The 14,519-nt window shown below is 42.1% G+C and overlaps 1 protein-coding gene across 2 annotated transcripts in view; it reads left to right on the top strand.

Moving 5' to 3' along the window:
* Window positions 1-3,197: 3,197 nt before the first annotated feature.
* CNOT6L (CCR4-NOT transcription complex subunit 6 like) overlaps window positions 3,198-14,519 on the top strand; it is a 112,613-nt gene continuing 101,291 nt past the window's right edge. Inside the window, exon 1 of one of the 2 annotated variants that reach the window (XM_055086045.1) lies at window positions 3,198-3,524. Coding sequence is in view for 1 of the 2 variants with exons in the window: in XM_055086042.1 (XP_054942017.1) it covers window positions 3,818-3,822 (5 nt within the window). In the remaining variant the exon portion in view is untranslated. Of the gene's footprint in view, window positions 3,525-3,699; window positions 3,823-14,519 lie in introns of those variants that run through there. The other variant, XM_055086042.1, reaches the window with a different exon arrangement.

The following is a 14,519-nucleotide window of genomic DNA, read 5'->3' as shown; positions in this document are numbered from 1 at the left end:
AAAAAAAAAAAAAAAAAAAAAAAAAAATTAATTACTAATTTGGAAAAGACACAGGTGGTCACTAGAACATCAAGTAGTTTTGTTTTTTGAGAAGTAATGAACCAATTCTGTAATAATGCGAATAAACATAAGTGTTTTCAGAACAAGTTGTACTTACACAGTGCTGCTATTAAACCATTTTGGTCAAAGAGACCTTACATAAGCCAAAAGTTTTTACCTGGCTAAATCACTTCTTTAAAGAGATATTTTTTTGAGTTATTTTTTAATTTTTATTTTATTTTTTCAGTATATGCCTCTTCCTCTTTCAGTTCCCTAAAAATGCAATGTTCAAAATCAACTCTCTACGTTTTTTCTGTACTTTCTCTTTCATAGAATTGTTTTCTTATTTACTCTTAATTTAAAAATTGCAATATCTGTCAAACATGAAAAAGTCCCATAAAATAAGCTACCAAAATCAAGTTACTATTCTGTTGCAAACTTTGATCTACTATAAAACTACTTTTTAAAAATGGGTTAAGTGCTACTCTTTTGTTGTTGGAATGTCTTTGAATTGGAGTCTTATGAGGGAGTTTTAAAAATATCAGCAAAGACTTAATTTCTCAGCATTTGTACAGGGCCAACTATTTGAAAATTATTATTTCTTTAACGTCAATCTCCTTGCAAATGAGAAAAATAACAAGCTATTTTTTGATGATACGGTTATACTCATTAATATATGAAAATATTCCTTTCCTGTTTTTAGTGAGTCAATCTATTTTCTATGGTGTAAAGAGAACCCAGAGTGTAGAGATTATTTAAACTTAACCTGCATTCAACTGACCTTTTTATAATAAAATCCACTATTCTTAACTCTGAATGTCACAATTATAATTATTCAATGGATTGTGACGCATTTAGTATTTAAAATTTAAAGGCCAACAATGAACATGGCCTATATAAACGTGAGCTTCAGGACGAGCAAACCGCACCGTTTATTTGTGCTTCTTTAACATCCACAGAGGCTCTCTCCTTCCTCACCCCAGTCACTACGGCTACTCGGCCTGTGAGATTGGCAGGTATCACGTGGCTCAAGTGAAATTGCTAGTGCCATCAGCTTTATCCTGGGCATCACTGTGACTATTAATTTTGTGTTACTTTTCATACTTTCATTTCTGGTTTGTTCTCTGAGAATTTCCTGTTTATGAGTCTGTTTCCCTTACAATGACTGTGAGCTACTAAAGAATAGGGACTACATATGCTTATTTTTGTGTCTCTGATGCTAAATACAATGTCTGGAATATACTACACCCTCCAGAGATGTTTGTTTATGGTATATGAATGAATAGCTAGGAATCTATATACCTACAGGTATTTGAAGAAGCTTAAATCTGTGAGGATATCCCATCATCTGATTTATATTTTTCAGGTGTTTATTTTCCTCTTTTCTTCAACATTTGGTAGTATTTCTCCGTGGGGCAAGTGTTTCTGCGCCAAGGAGAAATGCTGTGGCAAGATGCCACTGAGGCAGGTTTCGTATTCTGGGCTCCTGCAGTGACTTGTTTGGCTTTGTTGCTTACAAAGCCAAAGGTGATTATTCATTATATGTGAGCCTAGAATCAAGATAGTTAGAAATAAGTGGGACTTCTTCTAGGATTCAGGCCATTTTCAGACCCATTGCAGAAGCTGGTAAGGGGGTGATGTTGCTAGGGAGGGAAATGGAAACTTAACGGGGGGGGGTGAAACAAAGTAACCTGCAGTTTTCTATGTCTTGAGGGGCTTCTCCAATTACTCACTCACACTTCCGGGTGACAAAGATGAAAATGATGGAACTGTTCTTCTGGTGGACTCTTTCAATAACTGATCAGTTCTGGCTAAATGATGATTTGCATTTTTACCGCAACTTTCCCCCCCAAGAGATGAAGGCCTTTTACGTTCAATAATAGGGCCTAAGATTAACCGCAACCAACACCACGTGCTTGGTGTGCTAAACAACACCCCTGTGGGGAGGGGGTGGAAATCCTGAACACTGCTAATATACCCTTGACCAACACTGGTAAGTACGCAAGCCCGGGGCATGCCTTGGGAAAGAGATTATGCAAAACTGCAACAGCAGTAGTCTGCCTCTAGAGCTGGTATAATTTCTTTTTGGACTGCTCGTGGTAAAAGCTGAAGCTGACCCACGAAACCAAAATTAAACCCCATAAACTTCAGATGTCAAGGCCACATTCGCCAAGTAAACATTACTATTCCTAGTTTACATTTTGCCGTTTTCATTCTGTAACTAGCACCGCCAAACAAATGTATTTCTACCGTGAGAGGGGAGACTCAGAAAATAAACAGGACGGGATTATCGTAGAGCGTCACAGGTTCTTTTATGTACCCCTCGCTATGTAACTTACAGGCGTTACACGTTAAAAAAAAAAAAAAATTAAACCACTGAAGGTGTCAGGAAACATTTTCTTCCTTCAGGTCACTTCCTTCACCTCACCTGGCGTCCCATTCGCCACTCAGACCAGCGCTGGGCTTCGCGGTCAGGCCGCCTCCGGCGAGCGGGCAGTAAACAGCGCCAAGTCCAGGCACGAACATCGGCGGAGGCGGATCACCAGTGTCTTCCCGCCACCCCCCATGGCTTTGCGGCTGTGGCTTTTTGATAACCTACCAGCCTCTCCGGCTCTGCTCGTCACTCAAGCCAAGAAAAGCGAGTAAGGAAACAGCAAGGGTAAAGGAGAAAATGGGTAAGAGAGCTGGCAGGCGCGCGCGCACGCGTACCACGACCCAACGCGGCGCCCCGGGGGTGGGGCCAAGGCGCGGCGCTGGAGCTCCGCCTCCTCCCCCTCACCCCACCCCTCCGCGCCTGGGAGTGACTGACTCTCGCCAGCCCCTCCACGTCAATCAACCCTCCTCCTGCTCGCACTCTCTGCACCTTCTTATTAATCTCAATACCGATAGCGCGCGGACGCCTCTCCCCCGGCCCTCGGGGGTGTGAACGTGTGTGAGCGAGAGCGGAGGCACCGAAAGCTGGCGTCTCTGTGCAGCAGCCTCGGCTCCAACAGCAGCAGGCGCAGCAGCAACCCCCGCAGCGGCGGCAGCCCCGGCGCCAGGAGGCCAAGGCCAAGGCCAGGCTCTGTGCGGCTCTCCGAGTAATAGCCGCGGCTCCGGCGGCTGCGGGGGCGCAGCTTCCTCCAGCAGGGCCCTTCGCGTCGGCGGCCGCGGCCGCGGGGCCTCTCCTGCGCGCCCAGGGTCACCGTCCCCGAAGCCCGGCGGCGCGGCCCCCTCCCAGCCCCCCATCCGTCTCCTTCTCGCTCCCCTCAGCCGCCCTCCTCGCCGCCGCCTCTGCCGTTGCTCAGGCGGCCCGGCCCGCCCGCCCCGCGTCCCCTCCGGCCGGTGCCTCTTCCCCCGGCGGGCTGCCTGCATGTCTTTGCTGCCCTCAGCCCCGCCGCCACCGCCGCCGCCGCCTCCCCCGCCGCCGCAGCACCAGCACCAGCAGCAGCCGCCCCGCCGCCGCCGCCGCCGTCGCCGCCCGGACCCCGGCGCGCTGAATGCAGGTGAGGAGGGGGCGCAGGCCCTCGGCGACCCCAGGCCCGGGCGCCCTGCGCGCCCGTCCGCCCGCGAGCCGGGATCCGGGCCCTGCCAGCCGTCGCCGCCGCGGCGGATTCCCTTCGGGGCGGGCGGTAGCGAGGCCCGCCAGTGGGTGTTTGTGTTTGCGTCTGCGGCCGTGGCTCCGGAGGGGAAGCATCTGTGGGGGCCTGGTGCGCGCGCACGCGCGCGTGTTTGTGTGTGTGTTTCCCCTGCCGCGGGGAAATGGCTGCTGTTGCTCCTTCTGGGCCAGAGGAGGAGAATGAGGTAGAGTGTTTTTGTGCCTCCGAGTAGGATCGAGAGTGTTGGGGAGAGGAGCGCGTCCCCGGGGAAATGAGGTGGGAGAGGGACAGATGTGCCTGGGGGTGTGCGAGTTGGGACTTCGGAGGGTGGGGAGGCGGCCTGAGGACCCACAGCGAGTGGGTGTGTGTCGGGTGCGGGGATGACCCACGTCTCTGTCGGAAGCGGCGAAGGTTCCGGGGTGTGCGTGCCTGTGTGTGTGTGTGTTTGTGTGTGTGTGTTTGCTTGCGGGGGGGATGGTCCGCGCCCAGGGCCCGGGACTCTGGGGGCGGGTTCCGTGTGTTCGGGACCCCTGAGTGGCGTGTCCCTCCCCTTTTGTGGCCGAGGCTCCGGAGCCTCGCAGGTGAGAGCTGCTCCGCGGTGGCCGGGGAGGGTGAGTGTGTTCCGCACACACATAGCAGCGGGGCCCGGGAGCTGTGGGTCGGGGCCGCGCCGCCGTTCCCGGGGCCGCGGCAGGAAGCGCGCCGGCCTGCAGCGCGGCCTAACCGCCTCGGCGTCCGCCTGCCCGCCCGCCGGCCTGCCTCCCGCCAGCCTCCCCGGACGCCTCCCGGGGCGCCGGGCCCGCACGGGCCCAGGGCGCTGCCTAGGGCCTGGGCAGGTGAGGGTCCGAGGCGGGACGCAGCGATCGCCGTCGCCTTGGCCGCCCCCGCGTCTCCTGAGGAGAAGCGAAGGCATATTTTGGCGTTCCGACCGCAAGCTCTCCCCCCTGGCCGGCGGTGGGACCCGAGGGAAAGTGAATCAAAGCAGTAAATCTCGAGAAGACGCGGTGTCGAGATCCCTTCTTTTCATCCTTTCCTTAAGGCTTTGTGGAGGGACTGAGTACATATTTTCAGCTCTTTTTTCGTTGCAAATACTTTTTCGTTGATAATACTTACGCATTTTTTTTTAAGATAAAATTTTTCTCGGAGGGGCGGGGGAAGAAGTGGAAGCTGGCTTCCCTGCCCTATGGTGTTAGGATTGGATGGATTTCGTGCATTTGAAGTTGTTTTATCCTGCCTCCTAGGGGGAAAGGGGTGTACACGCCGAGCTGAGGAGGTCGGTGAGGAAGAGGAAGTTACTGGAGCTGTCATCCTCCTTAGCACAGCCGACTCTTCAGCTTAGGCTGTTTAGATGCATTGTGTTCAGGGAGTTTAGCTGAGCCGTTTGTACACATGGGAAGCACAGTACTGTATTTTAGGAGATACTATCTTATTGTCTCTAGTTATCTTAGTTGTCAGGCAAGATAGTCATGTACAAACAAGTTTTCCCTCACAGTATCCAAAACCTAGATCAAGCAGCCTGTATGGTCTACTCCAAGTGTGTGCTCTTCGAAGGCTATTTTGAGAGTAGTTTAAGCAGAACGCAACTGCAGAGGTAAATCTGCTGTCAGTAGGCATACAGTGCATTTTAGAACCAAATATAAATGGTATTTGGATGATTATTTGCTCTTTATCTACTCAACCCTCTATTTGCATCTAGTTAGCTCATCTAGCTAAAACCCTATGGATGAAGTCGTCATACAGATTCCATCCTTGCAGGCCATGCTCTGTGTAATGGTCAGAGATTGCTCCTTTCTGAACCTGGTCTCACAAAGAAATGTTTCCTGCTGTTCACTGGGAAGTGAGCAGAAGAACAGGAGGGGTGGAGAGCTGTTTTCTATGAACACTACTGGAAAAACAACACATGTTGTTTAGTGGAAAAAGGACTTGTTTTAGGGACCTCAAAACTCTGGCTGTGCCAATTTTCTTAGCTGTTTTACCTTAGGCAAGGTACCTACTGTCTGTAAGTCTGTTTTCTCATAGGTAACAAGGAGATAAGACGTTTATAGTAAGGTTGTCCTGAGGATAAATTGAAAAAACATATGTTTGGCGCATAGTAGCTGCTTAGTGAAATACTAGTTCTTTCTCTTGCAGCCCTGACTGTAGGCATTGAAAAACATGTATACGTAGAAATACTTACTGGATTACTGAGAGAAATATTATGTCACCTTAAGTTAAAAATCAAGACAACAGAACATTTGAGTCCTTTGATATGCATAAAGTATATATAAACAATGTTAAATGTATTTTAGAAGTCCTTTTTCCTTGAACTGACTGTCATTAAAATACCCTAGTGTACTAGTTTATAGAGACTATCTAGTCATACTTGATTTGTTTTCATATTTTCGAATAGGCCATCTTTCAGTTTCATTACTGTTTTTGTGAGTTCTTGCTATGTAGCCCTGGAAAAAATTGTTTAAGCTATATATAGCACATATATGTTCCAATACAATCAAATATCAAAAAGGATCAAGGACCTAGAGTTTATTTATATAGATCCACAAACTATAAGTACCAAAGAATTGCTGTGTAATTGTTTTAGTTCATGTTGACTGATTCTGGAGAAAACAAAACAAAAACTTTTGGAATATTTTCCTGAGTGGAAGCAAAAATCTTCTATCAACTTTCAGTAATTTTCCATTTTTATTATGCTGTGTGGAGTGATAAGTGGGCCGTTCATTTAATTTTAATTGTATTGTGCTGGAAAAAATAATGGTATGGAGTTTAAGGTAAAGACAACAGAAAGGTTAAATAAAGCGTTTTTTCTTTTTCTTTTTTTCCTCTTCTTTTTTTTTTTTTTTTTTTTGGTGACGGCAGGGTGAAGATGATGTGGGAGGAGTTTCATTGGTTTAAGTTTGTAATGTCTCTGTTTACTAACACCAGGTTTCCTTAGGCCTTATATCATTATTTATATCAGCGATGTTAAGCTTAAAAAAAAAACCTAGTAAAGCACTAAAATTTCAACACATTTTTGACGTATTTTTGTGAAGGATAGGAGGGAGAACTTTATTAGAATGCAAAATGTCATGGTTTTGTTAAAGTGTATGTGTTATGGGTGTATGTGCATTTACAGTGAACAGAATTATCTGTCATGTGGTTATATTGAAAGGAAGAATTCTTAACTTAAAAACTATGTGATAATTTTTAACACTTTAAAAACAATAAAATGGAAGTGAATTTTGCCCTTAACTAAGTATTTGGTAATTTTCATTAGACATTATGAATTATGGTATTTTAAAACACTTTGTAATTTTTTTTTTAAATTGGGAGAATTGAGGAAGACATTTTTCTGTAATAATCATGAAAACAGGTGATACTGAAATAATGTTAAGATATGTGAGCAGTGAAATTTATTACTAACAGTGGACTCCTCTTGCTATCATTTTAAAGTAATTACAGTAAAATCAAGGTGGAAAATTGTTTAGGTTTTAAAATTTAATGTTACTTAAGTGGCCTTTTAAACAATCTTTCCAAAATATCCCTTATAAATGTCTTTAATTAGGGGGAATTGAAATACTTAAGATTTATGCATGTTTTACTTTGGGTAATGCTAATTAGGGTAATAAATATACTCCCAAATTTCAGTAGCTTAACACATGTAAGTTTGTATTTTGCTCACATAACAGTCCAGTGCAGGTGCTCCTTGTTAGCAGGCTCGTGGCTTACCTCCATGTGGTAATTGAGGAACCCAGACGCCTTACATCTTATGTCTCCACCATTCCCTGGAGCCTTGGAGCCCTGCCTGTTACCCACAGGACATTTCTTAAGAACCCCCAAAGACAAACATCTGCCCACACTTCATTGGTGATAATTTGTCACAGAGCCTTATCTGAATGCAGGGGGGATGGGAATGTAGTCCCTGGGTGGTGGACAGCTTGGGGCGTTTCATGATGTTATTTTAGATGGTAGCATATATTTGTGAAATTATGTCCGAAAGGTAAATTATAATACTAAAAATTGCTTTCCACCTTCAAAGCGTAAAATTGTGTGAAGGGGTGGGAGTAGTGGGAAGAGAAGGGAAGGAGGAAGAGCCTCAGGAGGAGGAGAAGAAGGACTTTTCTTCCAAGGTGGGTTTGAATGACAAGTAAACGTCAGCAGCTATTTAAAGATACAGATTTTACAAAGACCATTACAACTGGATTTTATAACCTTTAGTGGGTCTCTCCTTTGCTATCCAGTTATTGATTGCCATTGTGGTCTACTGGGTTCTGGCTGTTTGAGTTATTTCTCTTTGTACTTTGAAATCAGTTGACTTTGAATTTCAGTTTCTGAGGTATAGTTTCAGAGGTATATATATGGGAAACATATTTTTAAATTCTCTTTTTTTCTGTTGGGATAGAGCATTATTATTATTATTGTTTTAAAATATCATTTAGATGGACATTACTGTGTTTTAGTGTTTTCTGTTGCTGTTTTTGTAATTCTAAAGTCATTATAATTAATATTTGTGAGGCTTAACCCAGAAAGAACAATAAAATCATCAAGTAAACAACAAAGGCTCAGTTATTAACTTGTGTTCATGTTTCATGATGAAAATACTACAACTTTCTTTGACTACCTGCACTAATACTGAACCTTAATACATTAATTTTATTTCTGGACTTTAATTTTAATTGAATTGCAACTTTTTTACTGCTTACGGTTATTGTTATGTGAAACCTCAGCTCTGGGTATAGTTTTATTTGTCTTTATTCTGAACAGTTTGGTTAGGAATCTGGGGAGTTTTATATATGTCTGTATTCTCCAAAGGAAGATTTTTGAGTAGTCTAACTTCTCCATGTTAAGTATTTCTAATGTTTTGCATTTTGAAAATTAAAAACCCTATTTGAGGGCTTCCCTGGTGGTGCAGTGGTTGAGAATCCGCCTGCCGATGCAGGGGACACGGGTTCGTGCCCCGGTCCGGGAAGATCCCACATGCCGCGGAGCGGCTGGGCCCATGAGCCATGGCCGCTGAGCCTGCGCGTCCGGAGCCTGTGCTCCGCAACGGGAGAGGCCACACCAGTGAGAGGCCCGCGTACCGCAAAAAAACAAAAAAACCCAAGCAAACAACAAAAAAAAGCCTATTTGAGAGCCTATTCTGTACCCATTATTATACTTCGTTCTAAAAAAGAAAGAAGTAGAAGAGACCCTTGTGAAGCTTATAGCTTATGAATAAGGGAAATAAAGCATATAATTTAGTTATTTCAAAACAATAAATGAACAAGTGTGAGTCACTACAATATAAACTGTTTACAGACATACTGAGACGGAGTAACGTAAAATGGAGTGGTGGGTGGGCCAGGGACTACTCAAAGTTGAGAGATTTGTTTTGGTAACAACATTTTTGAGATATAATTCACTTATCATAGAAGTAGCCCATTTAAAAAACATCTCAGTAGTGTTTTGTATATTCACATTTGTGCAGCCTTCACCAAAATTTATAGAACATTTTAGTCACCTGAAATATAAATCCTGTATTCTTTTGAGTTATCCCTCATTCTCTCCCATACCCCTAATTCTAGGCAATCACTGATCTACTTGTATTTCCATATGAATTTTAGGATTAGCTTATCAATTTCTGCAAAGAAGCCAGCTAGAATTTTGATAGGAAGTCTGTAGATAATTTGGGGAGCATCGCCATCTTGACAATATTCAATGAGTCTTCCTATTTATGAACGTGGGATCTTCCTATATATTTAGATTTTTAATTTCTTTTGACAGTGTTTTGTAGTCTTCAAAGTTTTACACTTTTTTTGTTGCATTTACTCTTAAATATTCTTTTAGATGCTGTTGTAAGTAGAACTGTTTTCTTAATTTCATTTTTGGGCTGCTTATTGCAAGTATGAAAAAATACAACTGACTTTCGTGTATTGATCTTGTATTCTGCAACCTTGCTGAACTTGTTTATTAGTTCTAATAGTTTTTTAAATGAATTCCATCTGGTTTTCTGTATAACAAGGATCATGTCACCTGTAAATAAGTATAGTTTTTCTTCTTTTCCAATCTGGATGCATTTTATTTCATTTTCTTGCCTAATTGCCCTGGCTAAACATTGTTGAAAAGCAGTGTCAAGAGCAGATATTCTTGTCTTATTCCTGATCTTGGGGGGGAAAGCATTCAGTCTTCCACTATTAACTATGATATAACTAATGGGGTTAGCTAATGCTGTTTATCAGGTTGAGGAAGTTCCCTTCTGTTCCTAGTTTGTTGAGTGTTTTTATCATGAAGGCGTGTTAAGGTTGAGTTTTGAGGGAAGTATGAAATATGAATTAGAAGAGTGAAGATGCTAAGTCCAGTGATACGTGGCAGATAATGATGCTTAACTTGTTTGGGAAAGAGGGGCTAGCTTTCCCCCCCTTCTTTTTCCCTCTCCCTTCTTTTCTCTCATCCCTACCCCTTTCATGATCTCTGATTGTCTTCCCATTAATCCCTATACACATTTGGAGGGCCCTTAATCCTTTACTGAAGATTTTCTGGATAATTCGGGTTTTTTGATCAGTGGAGAATATTGTTTCTTTTGAAAAACATTAATTAAAAAGTGTGGAGAATTTTTTTTTTTAGTTTGATAGGTAGGTTGGAGGGGGACACAGGAAGCAGAGGGAAACTAAATCATAAATGAAGTACTAAACAGAGTTAAAAAGAAGGGAACAGAGGCTTCCCTGGTGGCGCAGTGGTTGAGAGTCCGCCTGCCGATGCAGGGCACTCGGGTTCCTGCCCCGGTCCGGGAAGATCTCCCATGCCGCGGAGCGGCTGGGCCCGTGAGCCATGGCCGCTGAGCCTGTGCGTCCGGAGCCTGTGCTCCGCAACGGGAGAGGCCACAGCGGTGAGAGGCCCCCGTACCACAAAAAAAAGAGAAGGGAACAAACCTTTGTGATGAAAAGTGTACGATTAATGAAGAAGTCCATGTTTACTTTGAACCTGGCTGTCACCTGACCTTTTTCCCAAAACATTTCAGCATCAATGGTTTTACTTTTGTAAGTTTTCTGCATAGTTTTCTAAAAAGTTTAATAGATTTCTTAGGAAATTTTGCTTTGCAAGGTAAGGTTATGATGCACTTGATGTGGTGATTATCCTTCATTTACTTTTTGAAATTTTAATTACACAGTTGCATGCAGCTGCATTCTGATTAGGTAATTTAAAAAAATTAATCTTTTACTTTTGTTAGAGTTGGGTCTTTGTTGCTGTGCGTGGGCTTTCTCTGGTTGCGGCGAGTAGGGGCTGCTCTTCGTTGCGGTGCACGGGCTTATCATTGCGGTGGCTTCTCTTGTTGGGGCTCATGGGCTCTAGGTGTGCGGGCTTCAGTAGTTGTGGCTCACGGGCTCTAGAGTGCAGGCTCAGTAGTTGTGGCGCACAGGCTTAGTTGTTCCGCGGCATGTGGGATCTTCCGGGACCAGGGCTCGAACCCGTGTCCCTTGCATTGGCAGGCGGATTCTTAACCACTGCGCCACCAGGGAAGCCCCATGATTAGGTAATGTTAAAAAAAAATATTTCTGTGTTTTATGTTATGTCTAAGAAATCAAATGACTTTGGGTTTAGCCAAGAATCTTTCTGTTCACAAGGCAAAAATTGATAAGTAGTAACAGAATTTTTGTTTTGTATCCTCTTTTGTAGCAGGATTATTACTTTTCATTAATTTTTTTCTGTCTACTTTAAAATCTCATTATAGGTAAAAATTTATTTCTAATTTTTTTTTTTTTTTTTTTTTTTTTTGCGGTACGTGGGCCTCCCACCGTCGCGGCCTCTCCCGTTGCGGAGCACAGGCTCCGGATGCGCAGGCTCAGCGGCCGTGGCTCACAGGCCCAGCCGCTCCGCGGCATGTGGGATCTTCCCGGACCGGGGCAGGAACCCGAGTGTCCTGCATCGGCAGGCGGACTCTCAACCACTGCGCCACCAGGGAAGCCCTATTTCTAATTTTTTGAAGAAATAAGTAGTTCACTTTGCTGTGTGAGAGACTCATCATTCATGCTGAATAGACAGATGCCTGGTAATTGTGGTCTTTCATATTGTTTTCCTTTATTAACAATAGAAACTGGTGACACAAAATAGAAGTTACAACACTTTATCTTTCTTAATGGTCATCTTTTGCAGAGAGAACCTCTCTCTGTAATCTTATAGTTTAGAATCTTTTTAGTTTTCTCTCACAAATTACTTAGATTCCCTAAATGAGTAAAATAGTTCAGAGTTATATAATACCAGTTACAAATACTGATAAGAGAATAGAACTAAATTTAGGATATACCAACCTTAATGTCTTTCTATACACAGACTTTGCTGGGATCTTTACATATATATCCATAGCTCTTTGATCATAATGTTTCTATTTAAACAAACCCAAAAAACTGACAAGGTATGTTCTGCTATAGGTTTATATGTAGTGCAATCTTCTGCAAAATCTACATATAAATTCATGAAATAATATATTGTGAATTATGTACAGAATGATAACCTTGAAATAATAAGAATTTGAATCACCAAAAATATATCTAACCTATTAATAAATATTTATTAAGCTTCTACTGGCTATAAACTGTTAGATTCAGGATTCTGGGGAATAAAGAGAAGTTCAGAATATAGTCTTTTATACCAGGAAGTGTATCTAATATTTATCAGACTACTGAGTACTAAGGACTGTGAAAGCCATCACCTTCCCTTTTAAATATGTAATCTAAATTAGTGTTCAGAAAAGTCCTGTGAATTAGACAGTATGATTCTCATTCTCTAGCTGATTAAGAATGTGAGTCTTTGATCCTTCACTTTCTAGCTCTTGGGAAACTCATTTAACTTCTCCATGCTTCAGTTTCCTCATCTGTAATAGGGAGATAGTAATTAATAATCCTTATCCTACAGGGTTGTTGGGAGGGTTAAATGAAGTAATGCCTGTAAAGTGCTTAAAACAGTATGTGGCACGTCTGAAGTAAAAAAGCAAAATGAAACTAAAAAACTCAATATATGTTAGCTGTTACTGTTTCTTATTGTTAGGAGCCATACGAGTTAAATAACAAATCTTATATATTGATAAAACTAATATTTAAAACAAGATCTGTTTGACTCCAAAATATTTACTCTTATACTACTTACACTTATAGGGGATTTAAGCCTGGTTAAATAGCAAGCAAATGAAGGCAGAATATGCTAAGTGACAAAGAACATTAAGTGCTGTACCATATAGCAGAGTACATATGGGGTTGTAGCCTACAGGGATAAAGAGAGGAGGTGGAAGTTGATCTCACTTTTATAGTTAGGAGGAGGAAAGGAAAAGTTAATGGATTACTGCAGCATTCTCCTTGCTTGTTTCCCAACATCCATTATTGCTGCTTTAACTTCTGTTTCTTTGTAGGCATTGTCACCAGAGAAATCCTTTCAAAATTCTTTCAGTAGTGCTTAAATTCCCTACTTAAAATCCTTAATAATGTTACTGTTTTTTGGTTGCATATTATGTGCTTAAGGGTAGGAGTTGGTAAGATTTTTATGTAAAGGGCCGTATAGTAAATGTTTTGGCTTTGTGGGTCATGTAAGATTTCTGTTCTATATCGTTATTGTTGTTGTTTGTTAAATAAACAATCCTTTAAAAATGTAAAACCATTCATTGCTGGCAAACCAAGCTATAGTTTGCTGACCCCTGTGCTAGGAGATTTACATGAATTAACTTCTTGTTAGAATCCTGGCAAAATTGATGTTATTAATTCCTGTTTTATAGTTGAGGAAACTGAAGCTTAGAGAGGCAAATTTGATGAAAGTCACATAGCAAGTAAATGACACAAGAGATTGAATTCAGATTTAGGTCATGGGAATTCCTCAACTTGTATACTTCCCAGTGTATCCTGCTGCTGCTTATTGCTTTTAGATTAAAATGGAGCTATCATAGCATTATATGTAAGGTATATCATGTTATTGGCCTCTTGTACCTTTCCAGTTTTGTCATTTATTACTCCTCCTCCTTCTCTAGCCTAGCCAATTGAGTGACTTATATATAGCCTAGTAGTGCTTTATACATGCCTACAATACCTTTTACTCTACGACCTCACTGACTTTCTTAATAACTCACCTTAGATGCTCCCTACTCCAGGAAACCTTGCCTCACACTTCCAGTCTTTGCTTTATGCTTTTTCTCTGTGCTCCCCTAGCATCCTGTGCATTCCCCTTTTATGACATTTACCAGACTGTATTGTGTTTACCTGGTTTATGTCTCTGCTTTCTCTTTAGCCTGAGATTTTTAAGGGCAGAGATATACTAAATGTTTAGTATATTTTAGGGGCTTAGTAACTGTTTATTAAATGAATGAATGAATCAAATGGCATTGCAGACGGTAGAAATTACATCAGCAGATATGTAGTAGCAGAAAGGTATGAGTCCAAATCAATAGAATTAGAAATGAAAAAGGAGAAATAACAACTGATGCTGCAGAAGTACAAAGGATCATGAGAGATTACTACAAACAACTATATGCCAATAAAATGGACAACCTGGAAGAAATGGACAAATGTGGGGTTTATCCCAGGAATGCAAAGATTCTTTAATATATGCAAATCAATCGTGATACACCATATTAGCAAATTGAAGGAGAAAAACCATATGGTCATCTCAATAAATACAGAAAAAGCTTTTGACAAAATTCAACACCCATTTATGGTAAAAATCCTCCAGAAAGTAGGTATACAGGGAACTTTCCTCAACATAATAAAGGCCATATATGACAAACCCACAGCAAACATCAGTCTCAATTGTGAAAAACTGAAACCATTTCCTCTAAGATCAGGAACAAGATAAGGTTGTCCACTCTCACCACTATTATTCAACACAGTTTTGGAAGTTTTAGCCACAGCAATCAGAGAAGGAAAAGAAATAAAAGGAATCCAAATCGGAAAAGAAGAAGTAAAGCTGTCACTG

Source organism: Physeter macrocephalus, chromosome 7 (assembly GCF_002837175.3).
Source record: "Physeter macrocephalus isolate SW-GA chromosome 7, ASM283717v5, whole genome shotgun sequence".
In the NCBI taxonomy this organism is placed as follows: domain Eukaryota; kingdom Metazoa; phylum Chordata; class Mammalia; order Artiodactyla; family Physeteridae; genus Physeter; species Physeter macrocephalus.
This window is presented reverse-complemented; position numbering and strand designations above follow the sequence as displayed.